At 47.3% G+C, this 26809-nt stretch overlaps 1 protein-coding gene and 1 non-coding gene across 2 annotated transcripts; one reads left to right on the forward strand and one right to left on the reverse strand.

Annotated features, from left to right (window-relative positions):
- Positions 1-18635: 18635 nt before the first annotated feature.
- LOC136509752 (small nucleolar RNA snoR99) lies at positions 18636-18733 on the forward strand. Its single transcript, XR_010772493.1, has one exon. It is a non-coding gene; the product is annotated as a small nucleolar RNA snoR99 (small nucleolar RNA).
- Positions 18734-20462: 1729 nt separating this feature from the next.
- Positions 20463-23493, reverse strand: LOC136508245 (probable arabinosyltransferase ARAD1). The gene is made up of 2 exons (XM_066502886.1): positions 22447-23493; positions 20463-21221 (listed from the first exon to the last, which is right to left on the reverse strand). Exons 1-2 carry the CDS (start codon positions 23413-23415, stop codon positions 20709-20711), a joined length of 1482 nt encoding a protein of 493 aa, XP_066358983.1. The 5' UTR covers positions 23416-23493; the 3' UTR covers positions 20463-20708.
- Between the last annotated feature and the right edge of the window lie 3316 nt (positions 23494-26809).

The raw sequence follows: 26809 nt of genomic DNA on the forward strand, positions 1-26809 counted from the left end.
TAGAGGAGTGTGAAGCAGCTTTCCACACTTTGCGGAAACTGTTGACCACTGCTCCTGTTCTAGCACAACCAGATATCAAGAAACCATTTGTTGTGTTTTGCGACGCATCGAAGACTGGATTGGGCTGTGTTCTTATGCAAGAAAGGAGAGTCATTGCCTATGCCTCACGTCAATTGAGGAAGCACGAGGTCAACTATCCAACACATGATCTTGAACTTGCTGTAGTTGTGCATGCCCTAAAAATTTGGAGACATTATCTACTTGGTAATATGTGCAACATTTTCACAGATCACAAGAGTCTTAAGTACATCTTTCCCCAACCAGAGCTGAACATGAGACAACACAGATGGTTGGAATTGATCAAGGATTACAACTTGAATGTGCAATATCATCCTGGAAAAGCCAATGTAGTGGCAGATGCTTTGAGCAGAAAGTCACATTACTTGAATGTGCAGCCATTACTTAAAGATGGGTTCGATCTGAAGCATCCTGTTGTGTTACATTGTATTCAAATTAGTTGCTCTTTGGAGAGTAAGATAATAGAAGGCCAGAAAACCGACAAGGGAATATTTCACATCAAAGAGAAAATAAAAGAAAAGTCGTCTTAGCACTTTAAAGTGGATGAACAGGGCGTGTTGTGGTTTGACGACCATCTTGTGGTTCCCAAGGATCGAGAGCTTAGGAATAAACTCATGGATAAAGCTCACCTTTCTAAGCTATCTATCCATCCCGGAAGTAGTAAGATGTATCAAGAACTAAGATCTCGTTATTGGTGGGGACCAAAATGAAGAAAGAAATTACAGCATATGTTGCCAGATGTGACACATGTTGTCGAGTGAAAGCTATTCATATGAAACCTGCCGGTATGTTGCAACCCCTATCAGTCCCTAGTTGGAAGTGGGACGATATAAGTATGGATTTTATCTCGGGTTTGCCCACTACTCAAAAAGGACATGATTCGATTTGGGTAATTGTGGACCGTCTTACCAAGACCGCTCATTTCTTGCCTGTCAAAACAGAATATCGACCACCTCAATATGCCAAGAAGTATATCGCAGAAATTGTGAGATTGCATGGTATACCAAAGACCATAGTATCTGATAGAGGCTCATAGTTCACGGCTCACTTTTGGGAACATTTACACAAAGGCTTAGGAACTAGTTTGATTCGTAGTACCGCTTATCATCCTCAGACAGATGGTCAGACTGAATGAGTAAATGCTATTTTGGAGGATATGTTAAGAGCCTGCGTATTGTCTTCTAAAGGATCATGGGAGTCATGGTTACCATTAGCTGAGTTTTCTTATAATAATAGTTATCAAGAAAGCATCAAGATGGCTCCCTTCGAAGCTTTATATGGCAGAAAATGTAGAACACCATTGAATTGGGTCGAGCCTGGAGATAGAAGGTATTATGGCATTGACTTTGTAGAAGAAGCCAAGAAGAAAGTTCATATTATTCAGCAGAATATGAAGGCGGCCCAATCATGACAGAAAAGTTATGCGGACAGAAGAAGGAGACCCCTTGTGTTTAAAGTTGGTGACTATGTTTATCTGAAGGTCACGCCAATGAAGAAGAAAAGGTTCAGAGTCCGAAGAAAGCTTGTCGCGAGATTCGTAGGACCATACAAGATCCTGGAACAAAGAGGTCCGGTAGCCTACAAGTTAGAGTTACCTGAGACAATGAGTACCGTTTTCCTAGTTTTCCATGTATCACATCTCAAGAAATGTTTGCGTGTTCTGGAGGAAAGAATAGAACCTCAAGGCATCCAACTCAAATCAGATTTGGTGTATCGTGAGCAACCAGTCCGGGTGTTAGGCACTAAAGAACGTGCTACTCAGAATAGTGTGGTGAAAACATACAAGATACAGTGGGATCATCATGATGAGGGAGATGCAACTTGGGAAACGGGAGAGTATCTACAAAAAGCTTATGAAGATTTTTATAACAAATGGTTCATAACCCAAATCTCGGGACGAGATTTTTATAAGGGGGGAGGGCTGTAACATCCCGGTGTTATGCCAGCATTTAGGCACTGCAAATCATGCATATCATGCATCATCAAGCATCCTAATCATACATGCCTAATCATGTAAATAACAACTGAAACACTGCTTCGAAACATACGAAACATGTTCATGAAACGTAAATGTTGCATACCCTTGTTTAGAGTGGTTTTGCCCTGATTATGCTTGCTAGGTTAGTAGAACTTGTTTGGTTATGATTGTGAATCATCTAGAATTGTTTAGCACAATTTTTGGAGCAAGGTTTGTATTTAAATTATTGCCAAATTTTGCTTTTAAAAATAATTCTCCAAAATTAGGGTTTTGAGTTAAAATTGACTTTAATTTTAGAATTCAAAATCTATCAAGAATTTGGCTTTGGTCATAAAAGTATAGTTGTAGAGAATTACATTCTAATCAATTTTCATTTTTGGTACATTTTCAAAAGATGTCATTTTCTTGCTCAAAATGATATTTGAAAGCTGGTATTTAAAAATTTCTTGAAAATATAAATTGAAAAAGGCTTTTCTCATTTCGCGGGTTGCCGCCTCATTTCTGGCCCACGGCCGAAGCTGGCCCAGCAAGCCTCCCACCGCGCCGCGCGCCTCGCCTTGGCCCAGCCCAGCCCAGCGTCACGCCTGGCCTGCCTCCGCGCTCGCCCGCTCGCTGACGTGCCGCGCCGCGTCCTGACCAGTGGCAGAGCACGCCCGCCGTGTGGCGGCCATGCGCCGTCAACGTCGCCACACGTCACAGCCAGCCTGCATCCGCTCCCACGCGCCCACCTACATCTGCTAAAGCCGCTGCGCTCGCCTTCACTCTCCCGCGCTGCCTCTCTTCTCCGCCCACGCCGAGCTCGCTCTCTCCCCCTCGCCGCGGCCACCGCGCCATTCCCGCAGCCGCCGGGCAAATTCACTGCCCCTCCTCCACCTTGGCCAACAATTAAGCGCCAGCAGCTCTGCCTCGCTCTCCGGCACTTGGTGCTCACGATTGTGCCGTCTGATTGAGCCCAGGTAGCGTGTTCTCGCGACTCACCACCATCGGCCATGGCGCCACCATGCTCGGTCGCCATGGAACTCCCTCTTCCTTCCCTTCTCCACCCTGCCTAGCTACCTGCCCACATTCGCCAGCTCCTCGCGAACCTCATTCACTCGCCCGCTTGCCCTGACCCGGCTGGAAATGGCCGCCGGCCCCGCTGACCGAGCCACGCCGCCGTGAGGTCTCGGCGCCGGCGTGGCCTTCGCCTCGGCCGAGCTGGGCCAAGAGGCCATGGGCCAAAGCCCCTACCAGGCCGCCTCTCTTTCCCTTTGCTCGGGCCGCGCAGGCCGAGTGTGGCCGTGGGCCAGCTGATTCCCGCGGGCCGGCCCAGTAGCAATAGGATGATTCGTTTTCAATTTTTCTTTATTATTTGAAAAGAGAAGTGATTTGGAAAATGTTTGGATACTCAAAATTGCTCCAAATCTATTGAAATAAATTTTGCTAGGTTCCTTATCACCAGATCTACTTGGGAAAATTATTGCATGTCATTTTTGAGATACTTTTCTGTAAGACTTTATTTAATCATGTATATTGCTGATAACTTGAAAAATGTGTAGAAAAGCCTATAAGCTTCAGAAAAATATGATTTCCAAGATTGTTAACCTTCTTATATAATGTACTTCCTAGGAAAAATATGTGTCATGCATGTGTTGTAGAAAAATTTTGAGGTGTAGTTCAAGTACCTTTAATGGCTGATTTTTGTTATTTTTGCTAGAGAGCAAACTTTGTATAAAACATGCATGTGATAATTTTTGTACAGTGATTGTATGCTATGAAGATCATAGGAAAAATACTAACTCTGTTGTTTGACACTTTTCACAGTACAAAGTATTTTCATGTTTATAATCATGCCATAGCTTGTTATTTTTGTGTAGGCTAATCCACTCATTCAAATACCATGAAAATCTGATAGTAGACTACTTAGGGTAGTACTGTGCTATGGTAATTTTCTAAGATTTTTCTAAGCAATAAAAATAGATGTTGCCATTCAAACCTATTATTAATTAGGGTTTAATCAAGTGTTGCTTTAAGTATGATTAAGAAATTAGTGAAGCTTTGGTGTATCTTTGAAGCATTTAATAAGATGTGTTGATTTAGCATAGTAGTAGTAGAAGAGAATGCAGTAGATGACATGTGCTTGTAGTATATGTTCTTGGATGATGTTGACTACCTTGCATTCAAATATATATCCATTGTATTCATCTCATTCGATGCACCGATTGCATAAGCGCTTACGCAAATTGCATCATACAGGATCGCAAACCGAGAACCCAGTCGTCATACCCGAGGAGCCCGAGGAGCAGCTCGAGGTGCAGCCGCAGGAAGTGCCCGAAGCCGATGAGGAGAACGTTGAGGAACTTCCAGAGTGCCCCGATCACCGCCCGAGCTCCTTCGAGAGAGGCAAGCCCCGGAGCATTTTCTCCCGGTTTGCAATTTTTAATTAAATACTTTACTTTAATTGATGCATTACGTTCAGGAGTTGTTTGCAACCGTTGCTGCATTATACCTTGTTTACCTTTGTTATACTATAACCTTGTTACCCTGGTATCCGCAGTCGAGTCAATGCTTAGCTGGCTTAGACCGGTAGAAGTCGGGTGATTTCCTGTCACCTGCGAGCTATAGGTGGTTACCTGGATCTGCTTGGATGACTATGAAGTCATGGTATAACTAAGTGTTAAATGAAGTTGAGACCGGATGGAGACTTGCAGAGTTTTGGACTGTAGTGCTTTCCGTCTGTGTCGATTAAGGACCGACCGTTGTTGGGCCTCGAGTCATGTTTAACGCATGCCTTACATTTAGCTAGCCGGATAAAGTACCTTCCGACCGCGAAGCTGGGAGATTATTCGGGCCAAGTAGATTGCCCGCAGTGCACTGTGCCGGAGCAGGTGTGGTAGGACACGGGGGCGAGATGATAAGACCAAAGTGCAGTCGGTCGGCCCACGGGTACATGTGGTTCCTGGCAAACTCGAGATTCCTGGATAGCTGACTCGGTGATCAATATCTCACTTTAGCGGGTGAGTGAGGTTTGTGTAAGGAATAAATCACCAGCTGGTTAGGAATCGATTCGAATCGCCATCGCTCCTGGACAGTGAGCACTTGACTTGAGTTACTTTATCATAGTAATGTTGATGGAACACTTGGACAGTTATAATGAATATGACATTATGGAAGTTGTTTAATGATCATTGGTTATCATTATCTGCTTAATCACATGTTTGCTCTAGTATAGGTGCAAATCTAGTCGACAGGTTAATAACAATTAACTTGACAATAATGCTTTTGAAAAGGGTCTTGAAATGCTAAAAATGCTTCTTTTTGCAAATGAGTCAGCTACCCTACTATAAAGCCCTTCATAATCCTTGGTGTCACTTATTTTCAGTTCTGTCAGGTAAGTCTAGCTGTGTACCTTCTCGTACTCAGGGTTTTATTCCCACTTGTTGCAGATGGGCAGATGTATTACGGCTACTGTATCAACTGCCTTTATCCTGCGATGGGTGATGCTTAGGACCATGGGCATGGTCATTCCTTATGTCTTGTCTGATGCTTTTGTTGGAGATGATCATTCGCTGGCACTGTATTTGAACTCCGTGTGAGTGTGTGTGTGGTTTGAACAAATGGCTTCCGCTACTTTTATTCGAACTTGTTTTGTAATAACTATGTTTAAACTCTGATGTATCTGAGATGCAAACTTTTATGTAATATGTGATGGTGACCGGTAAACTAATTACGATCTTGGCTAGAATGGAAGTTGGTTTGAAATCGTTCGTGATTTCATGGACTACCGGGTTATACTGGCTTAAGTTTGCTAAATCGTCTGCTCTGGCGGATGATTTTCTTACTTTATTTCGTATAATTGGTCGGTTCTGTTACAGTCGGAAACTTGATCAGCCGAAGGATCCAGCTCTGCCAGAGGAGGGTACATCCTGGCTACGAGTACCAAGGTAGCGCAGACCCAACGAGGACCAGGCAAGAGGCGCTTGACAAGATCGAAGTCAAAGCCAAAATTGGAGAGCTATTTAACTTAGCTGATCCAAATTATGTCAGATTGAGCGACATCGAGCACGCTTTCAAGCTCGCCCGACCTCCACCAAAGGTAAATTATGCTGCCTTGTACCCGTAGTTTTATGTTGTAACAGAAACTTACTGTGTTATCTCCTTTATGTTTCCCAGATTAATGGTCGTGATAGAGCAACAGTGTTCATATCTCCACCCCCTGGAGTAGATTGGCCGCAAGTTGCCGACCCAACCACCTAGACCAGCGCTAGGATCGAAGACGTCGACTGGGCCATGCTCGGAGTTGGGGAGGAGGCAACGGCTAGAGCTGCTAGTAAGCGGCCGGCGGCCAGCAAGCATCGTCAAGCCATCTTTACATTGTCAGACGATGAAACAGAGGATGCAGACATCTTTCGACTCATCCCTCGAAAGAGGAGGAGGCAACTAGAGTCGATGGAGCAGGGTGGCTCCTCCGTGCCAGTGGAACTTGCATCGCCGACCACTGTAGTGCAGAGGACAAGCGGCAAAGGGGTCGAGCATCAAGCCCCAGCGCCAGTGCTGGTCGTAGAGGGAGACCAGGTGGTGCCCGCAGAGCACGTGGAGCAAGCACGGCCGAAGAGACGCGTCTTCGCCACATCATTCCGCGCTTCCGAGCTGTAAGTATTTGTAACCTTGATGTAAGCTTACAATTTATATTGAATATTGTTGTCTCCTGAACTTATCTCTGATATATTAGGTCAGCGTCCACCGAAAATCCCAACCAACTAGCTGGGAGTGGCATGGCTCCGCCAGCAATGTCAGAGAAAACAGCCCAGCAGCCAGCTATGGAGGAACCTATGGCAGAAAGTCCACCGAAGCCTCAGCAGATGAGCGGCCAGACAACAGTCCCCGAGCAGGTGGTCGAGGGGAGAGCCGAGCCAAGTACAGGTGCTCCAAGCACTAACCCTGCTGAGGGGGACACTTCAGCGCCAAGGGTAACAGACCAAACCGAGGAGCAGCAGCCGGAGGTGCCATAGAGCACGTTTGCCGATGCTACGGCTCGTGGGAAGGCCATAGTGATCGCAGAAGCTACAAACTCCGAACCAGCGCCTCTACCCAAAGAAGAGGCCGAAGAGGACGAAGTAGAGGAGGTCCTGGGCCGTCCCCAGGACAAACGACAACATGCATATGTGTCACGCTGGTGGAACGACCAATGGGTTGTTCATGAGGAAATCCCAGAGGTCGAAGAGACCATGAAAGTTGAACAAGCGGCGAAACGTCTGGTGATGGAAGTCCAGGTATATTTTGCTTGACCACCTGATCCCGCTATCCAGTCAAACTGTCTAACTTAGCTTTTTACATGTAGGACTTGATGAAGACCGCAAGGTACCAAAAGAAGTGCTTCAACCAGATTGAGGGGATCACAGCAAGCAATAAAGAACTGGCGGCCGAGGTGGAACGCTTGTGCCACCAACTTGAAGCCACCAACCATGAGAGGATGGAGCAAGAGGCACAAAAATAGAACCTGGTCGTCCAGCTCAGTAACAAAGAGTAGGAAAAAACAAGTAAGTTGTCACTTTATCACAACAAGTGCATGACACATGTTGTTGCATTGTTGGTAGTCACAGCTGTAGTGCAGGCTTAGAAGCCGAAGTAGTCCGTCTCCAAGAGGAGAATAGCCGTGTGGTCATAGAGTGTGGTCGCCTAAAGGAGGACAACAAGAAACTGGCGCACGACCAGTCGCAACTCCGGGACCACACAACCAAAATGAAGGAGGAACTGAAGAGTAAGTGTTCCAGACCACCTTGCTCACTTTTGTTGCCCGCCTTATCTTGTCACGGCATGACGTTTTAATGTCTTGTGTGATTTACAGTTTTAAAAGTCAATGCCAAGAAGCATCTGGAAGCCGTGATGAAAGATCGTGACGGCTGGAAGGCGCGATGCCTAGAGATCACCGAGGATCGGGACACATGGAAAAACCAGTGCCAGGAAGTGGCAACCGGTATTTTGCCGGTCCTCAACCTTATCAACCCAGCGCTTATAGAGGAAGTGCCAAGGATGCCACAGCTCAGACTGGTCGATAGATGCCAAAAGGCATGGGGATGGTTCCAAGAGTTCGTGAAGGAGGCAGGTGAGTACACAGGTGCACATGTGCTAAGCATGGTACGTGCTCACTATCCCTTGATCGACCTCAAGCGCCTGGAGGCTGGATACCCGAAGGAGGTAGATCCAGACAAGGCTGAGGAGCTTCGGATGACCCAGCTGGACTTGTCGGCAAGAATAATTGGCGACATTAACCTGTGTGGAGGCGGGACAGCACCTGTACAGGGTATGCCATCAACAAGTCAGCTGGAAACGCCATTAGTTTTGAGCCAACCGGTGAAGCCTGCGGTCTCGACCAGCCAGGCATCGGCGGGGCCATCTTCTTCAGCTCGACCAGTACAAGAGTCCCCGAGACTCGAGCACAATGTCAGGCCCGACGAGCAGCAGGTGCCGCATAACCCGACCAAACAATAGTATAGGCTATAGCTATAGAAGAAGATGTAGTTGTGTTATTGTAAACTTGGACCTTTTCAGGCAAGCTTGAAATAACGTAACTGTATATCATCATAAGCTTGTTTGTTTTGTGAAAAACATATTTAAGCTTGAATCTCGCGTTGGTGTAACTAAGTGAGAACATGTTAGCGTTCTGTTTAGTTGTACCAGTTTAGTCGACACATCAACCTGATAGGTTTGTATGGCCCTAGTTTGTCTTGTGGTCGGAGTGTGAGGAGCGTAGCCTATGCACACGTAGACGCAGACAAGTCAAACCAGAGGGGACCTGCCGATCACCCGCAGCGTAGAGAGCAGATCTCATGCACGTGTTGGGAGGAACCGGAGATAGGGCCTGCTCTGAAAACCCAGGAAGGAATGGAGGTCAGTTTTGACTGGTTAAGTTAGAATAATAATGGACTTTGAGGTGACACATTAGAGTGGTCGGAGAAATCATAGTAGCTTTATTGAATTAAATCAAAAGTATAAGAGGAGTACATATCTTAGCAGTTAAGCATAGAAACGCCTAAGCTTGTCGATGTGCCATGAATTGGGTATGTCCGTACCATCCAGGTGAGCTAACATGTAAGACGTAGGTTGTGTAACTTCCTTGATCATGAAGGGCCATTCCCATGGAGTTGCGAGTTTGTGGACACCAGCCTGATTCATCTTCCACTTCAGGACCAGGTCCCCGACCATGAAGGACCGCTCCTTAACGTTCTTGTTGTAGTACCTACGCAAAACAGCAAGGTATTTGGCTGTACGTACGCAAGAATCGAGCCGCTTCTCTTCTGCACTATTCACTTCTAGCTCCCTCGCTTCATTGGCCTTGTCCTCGTCGAAGTTCTCTACCTGTGCTGATCTGAAGGTTATATCTGCTGGGAGCACTGCCTCAGCACCATAAACCATGAAGTATGGTGATACGCCGGTATTGCGACTGGGCTAGGTTCTGAGGCCCCAGACCACGGCTGGTAACTCTTTGAGCCATCTTCCGAGAGCTTTGTCATTTTCTCTATACATCCTCTTCTTAAGTGCGTCCAAGATCATACCGTTTGCCCGCTCGACCTGTCCATTAGCTCTAGGGTGTGCCACCGAGACGTATTTTACCACTATGCTCCTTTCATCGCAGAAGTCCCAAAAAGCGTTCCCGGTGAACTGAGTACCCAGATCAGTGATCATGTTGTTGGGTATGCCGAAGCGGTGGATGACCTGGTCGATGAACATGATGGCTTTTTCTGAAGATGCCTGTACCAGAGGCATGTACTCTATCCACTTAGAAAACTTGTCGATCAGCACAAAAACACATGTAAATTTCCTAGGAGCTGGCTTGAAGGGCCCGATCATATCCAGTCCCCAACATGCGAAAGGCCAAGAGGCTGGTATTGTCTAAATCTCATGTGCTGGTACGTGGACTCTTTTGGCGAAGAACTGACAACCCTCACAATGGCGGACTAGCTTCTCTGCATCGGCTACAGCTGATGGCCAATAAAACCCTGCTCGGAAGGCCTTGCCAACCATTGTTCTGGAGGCTGCGTGGTTGCCGCAGGAGCCAGAGTGGATTTGGTCCAGGAGATGTTTGCCATCCTCCTGGGTTATACACTTTATCAAGATTTCCTCCTTTGCGTTCTTGCGCCACAATTTGCCATCGACGAGCAGATACTGCTTACTGCGCCGCATCAGGCGTTCGTTTTCTGTCCGATCAGTGTAACCACTACCATCTGTTAGGTACTTGATGAAAGGTACTCTCCAATCAGGCTTCTTAGTGGTCGGAGGTGGTTCGATGGTGTTTGACGCCGGAACCGTAGCCACCAAAAGCTGGTCTGGAGGCTTGTCGACTGTGGGAACTTCCTCTTCGATGGAAGGCGCGAGCAAGTCTTGAACAAATACGCCATGTGGGAATTTAGCTTGGGATGATCCTAACTTTGACAGCGCATCTACTGCTTGATTTTTGTCTCGGACCACATGTGTGTACTCGATGTCGTAGAACTTGCCTTCTAGCTTTCTGATCGATTTGCAATATGCATCCATCTTTTCGTTGGTCGTGTCCCAGTCCTTATTGAGCTGGTTGATGACCAGAGCCGAGTCTCCATAGACATAGAGACGTTTAACACCGAGCTCGACCACAATTCACAAACCATGTAGGCATGCTTCGTACTCAGCGGCGTTATTAGATGCTAGGAAATGAATCCTGAGGACGTACCAGAGCTGCTCCTTGGATGGTCACACAAAAAGGACTCATGCTCCTGCGCCATCGATGTTGAGAGAGCCGTCGAAGTACATCTTCCAATACTCATCGAGCCCCTGAGAGGCAGGTGTGCTTAAATCTGTCCACTCGATGATGAAATCGACAAGTGCCTGAGATTTGATTGTATTTCGGCTTGCAAATTCCAACAAGAAAGGGCATAGCTCCATTGCCCATTTAACGATGTGCCCATTCACATCCTTGTTGCTAATGATGTCTCGCAGAGGGTACTCAGTCATGACCACCACACGATATCCGTCGAAGTAATGTTTCAACTTTCGGGATGTTATCAGTATGGCGTAGATCAATTTCTAAATCTGTCGGTACCTGGTCTTGGATTCATTGAGTACCTCACTAATGAAATAGATTAGTCGTTGTACCTTGTAGATGTGGCCGAGCTCGTCGCGCTCGACCACCATGGCAGTGGAGACCACTCGATTAGTCACTGCAATGTAAAGCATGAGTGTTTCGTCTTCTTTGGGAGCAGTGAGGACCGGAGGTGACGTAAGGTATTGTTTCAGCTGTGTGAAGGCAGCGTCTGTTTCCTCCGACCACTCAAACTTCTCGGATGCTTTGAGCAGTTTAAAGAATAGTAATCCTTTTTCGCCTAATCTTGATATGAAACGGCTGAGAGCGGCCATGCATCCGGTAAGCTTTTGAACATCCTTCACCTTTTTGGGCGGCTTCATGTCCATGACAGCTTTGACTTTCTCCGGGTTAGGGCGTATGCCGTCGTGACTGATGATGTTGCCAAGTAGTATGCTAGAAGGAACACCAAAAATGCACTTCTTTGGGTTTAATTTCCATTGGAATGTGTTAAGGGCTGCAAAGGTGCGTTCCAGGTTATCAACAAGGGTATGTGCTTCCTTGATTTTGACAACTACATCATCAACATAAGCCTCGATGAGGTCGTCTTTTATCTCGTCTTTGAGGCAGACCTGTATAGCGCGTTGGTAGGTAGCCCCGGCGTTCTTGAGCCCGAACGACATGGTCGTGTAGCAGTAGGCGCCAAAAGGCGTGATAAAAGATGTCTTGATCTGGTCGTCCTTTTTGAGAGCGATCTGGTGATAACCAGAGTAGCAATCGAGAAAGGAAAGTAGCTCGCAACCGGCCGTTGAATCTACGACCTCATCTATACGAGGTAAGCCGAAGGGGTCTTTAGGGCAGTGTTTGTTGAGATCAGTGTAATCAACGCACATTCTCCATTCATTATTCTTTTTGCGTACAAGGACCGGGTTGGCTAACCACTCTGGATGATACACTTCTTTAATAAATCCAGCTGCCAAAAGCCGTATAACTTCTACCCTAATCGCCTCCTTTTTGTCATGAGCGAACCGTCGTAGCTTCTGCTTGATAGGTTTGGCCTTGCCGTCGACATTTAAGGAGTGCTCGATCAAGTTCCGAGGTACACTGGGCATATCAGCAGGTTTCCATGCGAACACGCTCACATTGCTCCTCAAGAACCTAACGAGCGCGTCTTCCTATTTAGGATCCAGGTTGGCCCCGATAAGGGCCGTTTTGCTGGGATCACCGTCGACCAGCTGGATCGTTTTGTGCTCTTTGGACTTGACGTTCTTGCGTGGGGCCTCGAGGTCTGGGATCTCCAGGTGGTCGGCTGGGGTCTTCTTGGCGTCGAGCGTGGTCTCGGCCATGCGAATAGAGAGGTCGTGAGCCTCTACTATTTTGAAGCTGTCATCCTCGCAAGTGTAAGCTGCGTACACATTGCCCTTGAGAGTTAGAACCCCCTTCTCAGTAGGCATCTTGAGCACCAAATACCTGTAGTGAGGTATGGTCATAAACTTGGTGAGCGCTGGTCGACCAAGGATAGCATGGTAGGTGCCTTTAAAGTCGGCGACCACGAAGTTGACATAGTCGGTGCGGAAGTGGTCTGGGGTACCAAATTGCATAGGTAGCGTGATCTACCCAAGAGGAGTAGAGCTCTGTCCGGGGAGAACACCCTAGAACTGTGCCTCGTACGGCTTGAGATCAACCGAGGTTATCTTTAGAGCTGGCAAACTATTCTTGAACAGTATATCAATGGAGCTGCCGCCGTCAATCAGCACTCTGTCGAAGTGGACCCTATTGATGCAAGGATCAAGGACCAGGGGGAAACGTCCTGGCTCCGGTATTGCAGCCCATTGGTCCTTTTTGCTGAAGAAGATCTCGCGGTGAGACCAAGGAGGGAGCCGCGGATCGGCGATGAGGTTGTCAGTGTTGGCCACGTTCAAGTAGGCATGGGCGAGCAGCTTGCGTTCCTGTTTGGTTTCGATGGACACTTTGCCTCCAATGATGGTGTGGACACGATCGGTTGGCTTGACGTACTTGTGACGGGGATCTGCGTCTTCATCATCGTTGTCCTCGTTGCGCTGTTGAAAGGTCCTTGTTTGGTTTTGGTAATTGAGTGACAACTTAGGTGGACTAATTGTGTTTATGTGAGATACACAGGTGATTAGTCCACAGGTACATGTGTATGAGCAACATATGCCATGGAGGTGAAAATGGCTTGGAGATGTTGCAAAGCTCACACATGTGATGATGAAGGAGCTTATTGCACATGAGACATGACATTGAGTCATGTGATCAAGGTGGAGAAGATCAAGACAAGACTTGGCTTGATGGACCAATTGTAAGCGTGAAGGGCAAGTCAAAGGCTTTGGAGTGATGGACTGCGTGGCGGTAAAGCTTGAGCAAGACTTGGCGCCGATGGACGATGGCAACGGTGAAGAGCAAGTGAAGTCAAGATCGATGAACCAATATGATCACGTGATGATATGAAGTGGATCATATCATTGTTGATCGTGTTGGTGCATGTGTTGCATCGACATTGAAGGAGATGGAATGGAATGCGCAAGGCAAAGGTATAACCTAGGGCATTTCATTTCACCGGTCATAGGTGTGTAGAGAAGTTTATGACCGGGTTTAGGATAGATGGCCGTACTATCAAGAGGGGCAAACTTGTTTGCATATCGGTCATCTAGTGCCACTCGAGTGATCTAACTTTGCATAATCGCTAGGATCAAGTGGCGTGGCAAGTTGAGTGGCTAACATCCTTTGGGAAATGATTGTGAAAAGCTAACACACATACACATGGTGGTGTACACTTGGTGATGTTGGCACATTTACAAAGGAGGTGGTGTTTGCAGGCGCTTTCGGGAAAATGGAATGCCTATTTTCTATTGTGCCGGATGCAAATTCTTGTGGTTGGCACATTAGAGCAAGGGTGAAGAAGATAGAAGTGAAAATGAGTTGATCGCGAAGATGCTGGCATTGGTCAACTGACCAGACGCTGGATCTAAAAGCACCAGACGCTGGCAGGGTGCGTCCGGTCAGGCTGACGTACGGTGACATAGAAGCTAGCGTGTGACCGGACGCTGGGCTGCGTCCGATCACATGCGACCGGACGTGTCCGGTCGAAGAAATACGCCTCGGGAAGCTTACTGGAAACGACCAGACGCTGAGGTCTAGCGTCTGGTCAGTTGAAGCTGCTACGTCCGGTCAGGTCAAGTGACCATTGGAATCGGGACATGTGGCCGTCTGCGGGGGACCGGACGCTGAGGTCTAGCGTCCGGTCAACACGACCGGAGCGTCCGATCGGCCTGATTTTTGCCCAGTGAAGGGGTAACGGCTAGTTTAGCCCTTGGGGCTATAAATAGAAGTGGCCTTCGGCCATGGCTGGAAGGGAGCACCTTGGGGGACTTTGTGTCCATGCTTGAGAGTGCTTAGGAGCCCTCCATCTCACACATATTTGATAGCGATCATCCGATTGTGTGAGTGAGCGATTCTAGTACGATTGCATCGTGAGGTTGCATCGAGTGGCACTAGGTGATCGAGTTGCAAGCTGGTGGTGCTTGTTACTCTTGGAGGTTGCCACCTCCTAGATGGCTTGGTGGTGGTCTCCGTCGAAGCGCGCAAGAAGCTTGTGTGGCGCTCCGGAGAAGTGCTTGTGAGGGGCATTGTGCTCGCCCCGCGGGAGCCACGAAGAGCAACTCTAGTAAAGCGTGTCATTGAGCTACCCTCACTTCTGGGGTAGGTTCTTGCGGCGCCCGACGTGCGGGCTTAGCGGGTGTGCTAATTAGCCGCCGAACCACCAAGTGAGCGGTCGACACAACGGGGACTAGCGTGTTGGCAAACATGTGAACCTCGGGAGAAAAATCATCATGTCAACCTTATTCTTCCCGTTGGTTTGCATCCCCGTTACACAAGCTTGCAATTACTTTTATACATATTAAGCTTGTGTAGTTGCTCTTGTAATTAGATAGTTTGTGTAGCTTGCTAATTACCTTCTTGCTTGTGTAGCATAGAAGTAGCTCCCTTGCGTAGCTAATTTGGTTTTAGTAACCTTGTTAGTCACATTGCTTAGTTTGTGTAGCTAAGTTTTTACGCTCTCTAATTAGGCATAGGTTGTCTTGTTATTGAGCATTGCTAGTGAGCTTAGTTAGCTTTATGCTTTTGCTTACTAGCATGTGTAGGAGCTCCCTTGTTGCTTAAAGTACTAGTGGCATATGTTTGTGTAACCTTGCTCCTAGAATTGGTTAGATGAGCTCTAGCTAGCCCGGCACCTTTGTTGCTTGATTAGTATCTTTGGAAGGTGCTAGAGAACATAGATAGATGGGTGTAGTCTTGGCTAGACCAATAGTTATAATTCCGTACTTGTTTCGGTTAGCCGACGCGATTAATTTTAAAAAGACTATTCACCCCCCCTCTAGTCCGCCATCTCGACCCTTCAGCTGTTCCCCTGCGTCGTTAGGCTTGTCGAACGTATCTGGAGCCTGTTGACGCGTGTAGATAGACTTGAGAACGCGGCAATTCTCCATGGTATGGTTTGACTTGGGGTGGAGCTGGCAGGGTCCTTTCAATGCTTTGGCGTAGTCTTCTTTGTAGTTGCGACGTCCGCCACCTTTCTTAACGGTGTTGACCTCGCCGTCGTCTTCCTGAGCATGCTTGCCCCTGTAATCGTCACGGCGATTACGCCGCTGATTATGCTGGTCGCGGGGGTCATTACGTTGGTTGCGGCAATCAAAATTGTCGTTCCGACCACGGTTGCCGCGGTAGTCGTCGCAGTGTGGGGGGTGGTCGGAGTGTGGAACCCTTGCTGCTTCTTCGATGATTATCTTTTTAGCGTCGTCGGCGTCTACGTATTTCTTGGCAGTGGCCAAGAGTGCTGTGACCGATTCGGGTCTCTTGCGGAGGAGCTTGTCCCGTAGGGCGTCGTGGAAGCGGAGACCAGTGATGAAAGCCTCAATTGCCTCGTTGTCGGAGATTAACGGGACCTTGATGCGCATCTCTGAGAAACGTGGGACGTACTCACATAGTGGCTCATCTTTCCGGTCTCGAATCCGCTGCAGATCATATTTGTTGCCGGGTTACTCGCAAGTGGCAATGAAGTTGTCGATGAAAGCTTGCTTGAGCTCTTGCCAAGAATTAAAGTAGTTCGCCGGCAAGCTGACCAGCCATTGGTGACCTGCATGACCGACAGTGACTGGGAAGTAGTTAGACATGATGTGCTCATCAGCCATGGCTGATCTGCACACGGTTTCATAGAGCATGACCCATAATTCGGGGTTCTCCTTGCCATCGTACTTCTAAAGTTTTTTGAGCTTGAAGTTCTTGGGCCATATGACTTGGCGAAGATGCGGAGTAAACTGCTTCAAACCCGGAGGGCCGTGGGCAGTATCATATTCCATACGGCAATAGCTTTCGTGGGATGCACGATTGTTGGCTCTTTGGTTGATGCGATCGCGCAGATCGCGTTCTCCGAGGTAATGGCGGAGATCGTTATTGCCATCACGGCGATCTCGGTTGCCCCCCTGATTAACCCTGCGACCGTGGTTATCGCGGCGATAATCGCGGTTGTCTCGGCGGTTGTCGTCCCGGAAGTCGCGACGGTTGTCATCCCGGCGGCGGTTGTCATCCCGACCACCATCATGGCCACCGTTTCCGCCTTGACGGTTGTCTGATGGGTCGTTGTTGCGCGAGCCACGTTGGTTGGGTGGCTGTGAGCGACTTGAGTACTGGCGGCTGTGGCTTGATTCGACTGACACGGATGGAGCCCGGGCTTGATTTACAATTTCTGCGGTCTGGGCCATAGCAGCCGTCAGGTAAGCTTGTATATCATCACGAACTGCCTGAGTTTCCGGGGTATTGGGTAGTCGTTGCATTGTCGCCATAGCAACGGCTACGTTGGCGCTTCGAGTCCTGAAGACCTGCTTGTCCCCCACCCTATCAAAGGCGTTGTTAAGATCGCGTGGCTGGACCCTTATGCGTCGGGCCTCCTCTTCCGCCCCGGCTTTGATTTGTCGGCGATTAAACCGATCAATATTGTGTGCTTCGCGTGCTAGCCTTTCTTGTTCCGTCTCGCCAACTGCCGGTGGTTTGTCATTACTGACAACATTGATCAAATCTCCTCGCCTTGGTGGGAAGGACGAGAATCGCGGGTATCCTGGGGCGTGGTCTAGGATATCCAGATCTTATTCAACGCCTTCATCGTTGTGATGCTGGAGCTCGGTGCGAACAAAGGCATTAGATGCGATGCCGGACGAAGAGCTTGAGCCACCCTCTTGAACTGTGTGGACCGATCCTTCTTGATAATCCTCAATCGGGACCATGTTGACGAAGTTGCGTGGCTTTGGCCGAGGTCGATGTATAAAATATAGATCCGAGCAGTGTTGTATATTGTACGCGTAGTTGGAGGCAACGTTTCGCAGGCCGTAGGGCTGGACCTGGTAGTTCTCCATCGAGGCTTCGTACTCGGAGAGCCGGAGACCCGTCGCGGATGCTGGCCGGTGACAAGCGGAGCACCCCTCAGGAGTAGATGTGACCACGAGATCTGTACCGAGTCGTGCAGGATGACTGGCCCGAGCCGGTCGGGTAGATCCGTTGTGGGTTACGGTTACCTGCTCATTAGGTTGACTTTGAATTGAACTTACCAGAGCTAAGGTTTCAGCAAGTTTGGTGCCGACCCGATCGATGGAGTCGAGCAGGTCGGTGTTGTCGATCTGCTTCCCTTTGTAGCAAGGAAGCGGACGACGGGTTGTCGGCGTGGCTGAAGGCGATGCGGACGTGGTCGGAGCCAGATCCACCGTGGTCGGAGCCAGATCCACCGTGGTCGGAGCCGGGTCCACCGTGGTCGGAGTCAGATCCACCGTGGTCGGAGCCGTAGCCGATGCAGGTGAAGCAGTGGTCGACGCGGATTGAGTCTGCGCCTCCTCCGTGATCATGGCGATGAAGTCGTCGGGGCCAGTGGTCCAGGTGATCTGGCCGACGGTGAACGTGAGGCCGTTCGGCGTAGCCACGGAGCCAGAGATGATGACCATCTTGTTTGCTTGGAGAGCAGTACGCACACCCCCTACCTGGCGCGTCACTGTCGACGAAATATGGTCGACAGTCTACCTAGGGGTATGCCCAAGGTAGTAGATTGTCGGCAGACAGATGCGCAAGCCACAAACAAGACGGTGACGCAAGACAGACACGAGGTTTTATCCAGGTTCGGCCGCCGCGAAGGCGTAATACCTACGTCATGCGTCTGATTGTATTGTTGTATGTCAATGAGAGATGTTTTTTAGAGGGGTCCCCTGCCCGCCTTATATAGTCCGAGGGGCAGGGTTACAGATCTGGAAACTAATCCTAGCCAGTTACAATTGCCATAGGTGGCCGGATAAGGACTCATATTCTAACCGACCAGGATCTTGCTTGATCTCCAAATCTGTCTTGATTCATTGCGCGGGATTCCAAACAGGTTGACTGGGCCGCGCGTCGTCTTCTAGTGGACCGGACCCCCTGATCCGGGCCGGCCCAATCCTAGCCGTAAGGATATAGGGGTTAATACCCCCACACTCATATGGCATTTATGCTGTGCCTGTAGGATGAACAGGTCCCAACATTTACTCCATTTTTCACTTTGTCAGCTAATAGCCATAAACGTTTAGCTGGTCATTAAGAATGGGAAATGTACACAATCCCGAATCCATACTATGTTATATATGTTCTGCTCGCCTGCTTGAACACAGCTTGTTTGAGGTATCACGTGTTTGGGTGTGCCCTGATGGCAACAACAGTGCCTGTAGAATGAGCAGGCCCAGTGAGGCAGTGTTTACCACCATTTGGCTCACTTTGTTAGTATCCTATGGGTTATTTGTCGCCTTCTGTTCTCCCGGTTCTGTACCTTCAATGTGATTTAATGGTGGCTGTTTTTTTTTCCTTGTGCTTTTGTTCAAGAGGAGTCGGGGAGGTGAATCGCCTCTCAAGCCCAGTGTTTTTGGTGATTCTCCTATGCTTCAACAGCAAGCTTGTGCTTGTCTTAAAGCTACAAGGAGGATAATATGCTGAACTTATTCTCCTTGGGCCCTTGGTAATGATATAGGTTTACAGAAATTTACTGGCAGGTCCACTTGCTGTTGCTGTGATTCTGAAGCTAATTGACTTGATGGCTCTCAATGAAGCCGAAAGATGTTGCTGCCTTGCAGAATCAAGTTTGAGTTGTCCTCGAGCTGCAAAATTTAGAAGCTGTCCATAATGACTCCATGGCTGCTGTATTTCTTACTCTGGAGTATTGACTGACGCCTACTGCCCGAGTGGAGATTCAGTGTGATAGTGGGGTCATTCTGCTGCTATGTTAACATAGGTGACCTTTTCAAGACCATGTGTCTTCGACATGGCCCTATTCGCTTCGCTGAAATTTGGCTTATACTGAAGTTTGGATGTGTGTTGCTATCCGTTTACATGTGAACAAATTGATTTCCATGATTGTCAAAGCTAATTAAAGCTAGATAGAACAAGAGCTTTTCCATGTTTATGCTGTGTGCTTTGTCTGAAACAAGTAGGCGAGGCCTGAACGAACATGCTCCTTTTCCCCTCTCGGAACTTGGAATGAGCTTGATGTATTGGCTTGTAGCATGATGAGTTGATGACATGTGTGACTTCTTCCAGATTTATGAAGGCCAAACTCGTTAATGCAACATCATATTTCAATGGGAAACATGTATTGTCAGTAAACTTCAACTCGTCCTGGCGTCCACTGCACTTCTGCACTGCTCAGTCGCACATCGCTTGGAACATTGCAGCAACCGGCAGTTAACGGCAACTCGCTTGGAAGATTGCAACAACCGGCAGTTAACGGCAACATTAGTTAATCGTGTGATCCAAAAATTCAGCGAAAGATTCAGAATGTTCACTGTAAGTTATATCTTCATCTTTATATATATGTTGCGAAGCATTCAACTTAAAGCGCTACGACATTACTTGAGGTCGATCATGGGTGTTGTGACCATGAAGTGAATCAGGGTGTTTTGTGGCCAGGAAGTGAATCACCTCTTAGTCCAGTGTTCATTCAGCAACTTCTCAAATGTACTCACAAGCTACCTGATGAGGATTGGTGATTCCCTCCGTCAAGCGCAAAGGTTCCAGATGCAACCATGTACTCACAAGCAACTTCTCAAATGAGCGCTGCAAGGCACTTGATGCAACCATAAGTCCATAACAAGCAAACTCTCAAATAAAAGAAGCGAACATGCTTTGGTTAACATTGGCCTCCTCTATCCTGGATTTCTTCACAACACAGAGTGAAATGATGGCTCCAGCATATGCCAGCAGCAAGATGGCAATTGAGGCTGAATAAGCTTTAGGCAAAATAAAATCTGCTACGTGCCAGAAGAATATCAGTTTCATCCCACAATGTTCAGAAACAGCAAAACTATTGTCACTCTTCCATGATTACATTTAACATACCTTACAAAACAACAAGCCTTTGACTTGACAGTATACGCTTCAACTGGGCCAACAAATCCTAAGGTAGAAACCTTTCCTAAAATAACCTGAATATTACAATCTATCTATTTTGTGCAACTGAGAAAACCTGAGAGCCTGTGTCAGTGAAATGTGTTACATTAGATTAGCCAACAGAGACAAGATTCACACACGCTTTTCTGTTTATTTTCCTCTGTCAGATCTTGAAAATCTACTAGATCTATGAACCTTCAGCTTAATTGTTGGCACCTTTCTAGACAATGCTTGCCAGATCATCTGGACTGCATCATCCTTCTGGGATGGATACTGATACTCAAAATGTTTATCCACCTCTTTGAGCCTATTCCACATCTTTGTCCATTGTTGCTTGCTTACACCACCGAGCAGTCTCATCAGGTAACCCTTTTTAACAGCATCAGACGAACGGACAAAGATGGAGAACTTTGAATAATCCAACACATCCTCATAAGGTAGCTCAATGTTGTCACTGATGATAACAGGGACACAGTGGCTCACTATCGCATCAAACAGGCGATTGGAAGAAGGGGTGTCCCCGGCAATGTTTAGGCAAAATTTTGATGAGTGCATTCCTTGGCTTGCTTTGCTGGCCCCATGGTCCTGGACACTTCCAAAGGAAAAGTAAACATCCTTTTCATCTTTGAGCATATAATATAGTTCCTGTCGAATGCTCCCTCCCTGGGTATGGATGATGCAACATATTAAATTACGAAACACCAATTGTCACTAAATGACAAAATCACTTAACATTCTTATCTTAAATAAGAAAATAATAACTAGCTGGCAGCAATTGTAATAGGTTCACACAGACGTTTTTGGCACAATAGTTTAGTTTCCATAATTCATACATGGTTCGTAAACAAAATTGGTTGGTACATTCCTGTACTAATACCATTTGTTAATGTCAAAACGTTGAAACATGGGGAAGATATTAATAATCTATTAACCTCTAGAACTTAATAGCTTGAGAAAACAAATATAAACCAGGAGTCTTTCCGACAAATATAGAAGATTGAGAAAGCCTGTGTAAACCTCAGTGAAGATTATCAAATTACACAAACTTCATCCAATGGTTCAAGCATTAAAATAAGGTGATGGATGTAGATTAATCAAGAAAGGGCATTATGCATAGTCTAAGATTCTAAAAGAACAAACACCAGAACATATATCCATTTTAGTTCAGAAAAACCATATGGTGCATGGCTACATAATAAGTTTACGTTACTAGTAATTACTATCAGCACAGGCCAGCCAAAATTGTGGCGCTTTCAAACAGTAGTAACCTGTCCTATCAAAACACATCAACATCTGAACTCACGATTACATCAGGATTCATGAACTTCAAAGAAACAGAACAACTATAAACCAGCTCCACATCCACGTGGATAGTCCCTTTTAGCAGTAAGAGTCATGAAGCCTACATCATTGTAGTCATAAGCTAATTTCACCAAATTCCAAATTACGCTACTCTTGCTGTATAGCTTGCTAGTTCCTGATTTATATTTGACAAAGCTAATTTCACCAAATTCCAAATCATGCTACTCTTACTGTATAGCTTGCCAGTTCCTGATTTATCTTTGACAAGTTTTGCCAAAAAGAGGAGTCTTGATCACAAAAGACATTTTTTTATGGTATTAGACTACTTATCCTAGTAGAACGCTTGATGCGTCATATTGGTTAACTCATATAATACTTCTCCTAGTATAGTGTTCAATGCTTGACTGCTTCATCACAATGATTAATTCATCGAACCATCTAACAGAATGCTCAATGCTTGACAGCTTCACAATGATGAACTCATAGAACCAACCAACTAGTGGAATGTTCAATGCTTCAAAGCTTCATAATGTCTAACTCAAAGAAGCAACAAAATTAATCGTCAGATTGCAGCAAGCACAATTACCTCCTTCCTGTAAATTGCTCCCCGGAAGTATAACAGGGTCGGCCGGTCATCAAACCCGGCCGAGTCATTGACGAACGTCTTAGCCATGTGCTTGTACGGCGCAATGACATCCTTCTCCAAGCTGGCCACCCTCGGGGGGTACCTCCCGAAGTCCGACAGCACGAAGACGGCGGGGGACAGCGCCGCCCGGGCGTGCAGCAAGCTGTTGGGGTGGTGCGCGACGATGACGTGATCGGCGCCACCGAACCTCCTCCACTCCGGCCGCGCCGTGAGGTACGCCACCAGCTTCTCCTGGAGTGCCCTGTCCCTGCTGACCTTGTCGGGCGGCACGGCCCGGGAGTGGCGGTTGTAGCTGAGGGACGCGAAGAACGGGACGAAGACGAGGTCGGCGTCGCGGGCGTCGGCGACCCGCACTGCGGAGTGGCGGCCGCAGGGGGGCGGCAAGGAGGAAGAGGAGAGGAGGAGGTCGAGCGTGAGCCAGTACTCCACGCTGTGCTGCTGGTTGAGCCCCCCGGGGTAGCGCGGCGGCGGCGGGGAGCCGGGCGTGACGTCTGGCCAGACGGAGTCAGGGGACGGCGGTGACCAGCCGAGGAGGCCGAAGTGAAACTCGGGCGGCATGTCGTACATGAACACCTTGATGGCAGCGGTGGCGCGGGGGTCGCATCTGACGGCGCCGGTGCCGGAGGTGGAGGTGGAGTCGGAGGCAGATCTGGATGCTGAGGCGGAGGAGGGGTCGTCGGGTTGGCCGTTCTCGTCAAGAAAGGAGAGCTCTTTGTTGGCGGCGATGGCGTTGGAGGAAGAAGCGGTCGCGGGGATGGCCGTGGGGAAGGCGTGGTGGGGCGGGACGGGGAGGCCGGAGTCGGCAGGTCGCCAGCGCGCGCCGACGGCGGCGAAGAGGAAGATGGTGGAGGCGACGAGGACGGTGGCCGCGGCGAGCGGGAGGAGCAGGGTCCGGCCGCGGGGCGCCATCGGGGACTGATTCAGTTGGAGTTGGATTGGAGGAAGGGAGAGGAGAGGACGTGTGAGTCCCAGGTCAGGTAAAGCTTGTAGTTGTTCTTCTTTCTAGCCTTGAATGGTTAGCTGGCCCACACAATATAATGGTTTGGGACGTACGCCCGTAAGTAACGAGGAAGGCCCAAGCCTCAGAGGTACTCCGTATTTTCAATTTCCCAACTTAATTGACTAGAGGAGGTAGGAGTGAAGAGACTCTACAAAACTTTTACAAAAAAATAGCAATTAAAACAATATAAAAACAGACAGACCGGGTTCAAATAGGGGCTAGTTTGGATGAGTTCTCCTTGTTGATTCTTGAGCTTCACTTCTTAATTATCCGGTAGAGTGGTTCTGGTACGGGAGCAAGGTGGGGACTAGATGAGAATCAATTCTAAAGTGATTCTAGTGCGATTGAAAGGGGAGCTGTAGGAACAGGTGGAGAGTGGATTTTTTTGAAGCTGTAAATGGATAAATGATTCTCATCAACTCCGCCACCAAAATTCAGTTGTATTTTTAGCGTTCGGTATGGTTCCACATAATCCGCTTTGAAGAAACTAGAGGTGGAGTTTTGCCAAATTGGCCCATAATGATCACTTGTTTCCTTTAGAGCAACTCCAAGATATTATGCAAAATTAGATTCCTAAATCCATGATTTAGTCATTTGCTAAAATAAAACGCCCTCTAAAAAAATTAGAGTAATCCAACGGCCTTTCTAATTTTTCCATTCTCTATTTTTGACATTGCCACGTCATCCTTTCTTCTCCGCTCGCACACACCAAGAACAGAGGTAGCAGCATCCGATCGGAAGCCGGATTTTGCTTTGTACGCGATGCCGGTCATGCATGCGTCGATCTAGATGCAAAAGCTATTGGTCATGTCCTCATTCGCCGTCGTTGGGTGCGAGCCACAGCCACTTGCACACGCCGTGGATGTATGGGTCGATCTTTATTCGATGGAGAATGACCCAGCTACAACACGTACATACAAGCCTCCTCGTTCGTGACAGTGGCCATGTCGAGGGTAGTAGACCCTATGACAGCCGGAGTGTTCTATGCCTAGCTTTTGCCTTTGTACACGACGCCGCTAACAGGCTGGCGGCAGGTGAGCGAGGGGTGTGGTTGTCAATTTGGGCAAAAATAACCGAGAACCAAGAACCGAATCGAAATAATCGGAGCCAAAATCGAAGTAACCGAAACCGAAATATTTGGTCCCAGGTTCGGTTCTAGGTTCCGAAGAACCAAAATTACTACGATTATTTCGATTCTAGTGCTCGGTTAACTGAAATACTCAAAATAACCGAACTAAGTCTAAAGGCCCATAAGAATACGGCCCAGCCCAATACAGAGGTACAACCCTAAGTATAAATTCCTACTCCCCTCACCCGCCGCCCCTCACATCCCACCTACCCTGCCCCACGCCCCTAATCCCCACTCCCCACTCCCCTCCTCGCTGCCCCCAATCCCGCCGCTCCCCACTCCCCTCCCCTGCCCCCGCGAAGGCTAGCCGCGGCGACGGCGCATCACGCGGAGGTGGTGCTCCTCGGCTGCGCATCACGCGGACGTGGAGGCGAAGTGCTCGAGCGGCTTGGCCATGGCGCAGCCAATCTCCCTTCCCATCCTTCTCTCAACTCTCAGATTTGTTGGCTCCACCGCTCTGACATGGCCTCGTGCCTCCCTCTCTTTCGTCCTACATCCGACGGCAGCACGTGAGATAGGGAGCCGCGCGACGGCGAGCAGGGCGAGGCAAGCCGTGCGACGACGAGCTAGGCAAGCGGCGAGCAGGGCGAGGTGCGGGCCGCAGGCGAGGTGGTGCGCACCACGCAGGGCCACAGGCGCGGGCGAGCAAGGAGACGTGTTTTTCGATCTGTAACCTAGAAACCGATGCTTTGTTCTTCATCGCTGCTGGAATTAGTGATTTGTGTTGCTCTTGTAACTTGGATGTGCAATTCTGTGATTTTTTTTCTCTGTTCCTAGCACATCGGTTAGTTCGGTCATAACCAGAATCGAACTGAATTAACCGAAACCGAATTTGGTCGGTTCCCAGATTTCAAAAGAACCGATCGATTACTATTTCTTAAGGAACCGAATTTGTCACCAAACCGAAAAACCGAACCGATCGGTTTCGGTTAACCGAATGCCTAGGGTGATGTGCAGGAGTCGGATAGCAAGCGTCTCTGGCTAGCTTTATTTACCAACCGATATAAACAGAATGGACAACTTGTTATTTTAGATTGCGGGATAGAATAGCTGTTGGAGCCTTATTTCTACTAAAAATACCCAAAATTAGATTGCATGGTCCAAACTCCAAATGGCTACTCTCTTGGAGTTGCTCTTAGTTTGAACTCCCTGCTTACATTAATATGTGTTTTTGTGTCCTTTCTTAAAGCAAGCTTGCTTCGATACTTCCATATAAAACTGATGCTTATATAACTTTTGCTCAAAACATGTTCCTAGGATCAAGTACTCCCTTTGTTACTAATTATAAGACATTTTGGTTTCTTATTTTACTATGTATCTAGACATATTGTATACTACCTCTGTCCCTAAAAAAGAGTCGCTACGGAAATTGTGCTGGTCAAACTTTCTCAACTTTAACTAGATTTGTAGAAAATATGTGCGACATTTATATCTCTAAATAAGTTTATTATGAAAGTATATTCAACGATCTACCTAATGATACTAATTATGTACCATAAATATTAATATTTTATTAAATGTATTTGGTCAAAGTTGAAAGTTTGTTGACTTTTTGGAAAAGCGAGAATGACGTTTTTATAGGGACTAATGGAGTATCTAAATGTATAGTAAAAGTTATGTATCTAGAAAAACTAAAACGTCTTATAATTTAAAATGGAGAGAGTAGATTGTAGTAGAGTTTGGTGATCTCAAAACAACATGTTTTTTTCATATTTTTTTATTACACTAAACATTATCAGTTTTTTCCGTTACAACAAACATCATCCTCGTGGTTTGCTCCTGGTGTCCCTAAATATCTATCGTTTATGTTTTTCGAGAAATAACTTTAACGGAATATATATTAAAAAATATTAATATTTATAGTATATAATTAGTATCATTATAAAAATCTTTAAATCTAATTTTTTAATAAATTTATTTAAAGATATAAATATTACACGTATTTTTTATAAATCAAATTAAACTTGTAACCACAGCTATAATGGGACGGAGGGAGTACTCCGTAATCATAAAAAAAATAAAGAAGTGTGTGGTGGCCGGATGTGGAAAAGTGCGCTGTAAACTCGGGCCTTGTTTAGATTGTAAGTTTTTTCACTCTTTCTTCATCACATTAAATCTTTGACACATGCATGGAGTATTAAATGTAGATAAAAAATAACTAATTACATAGTTTG

Source organism: Miscanthus floridulus, chromosome 15 (assembly GCF_019320115.1).
Source record: "Miscanthus floridulus cultivar M001 chromosome 15, ASM1932011v1, whole genome shotgun sequence".
In the NCBI taxonomy this organism is placed as follows: domain Eukaryota; kingdom Viridiplantae; phylum Streptophyta; class Magnoliopsida; order Poales; family Poaceae; genus Miscanthus; species Miscanthus floridulus.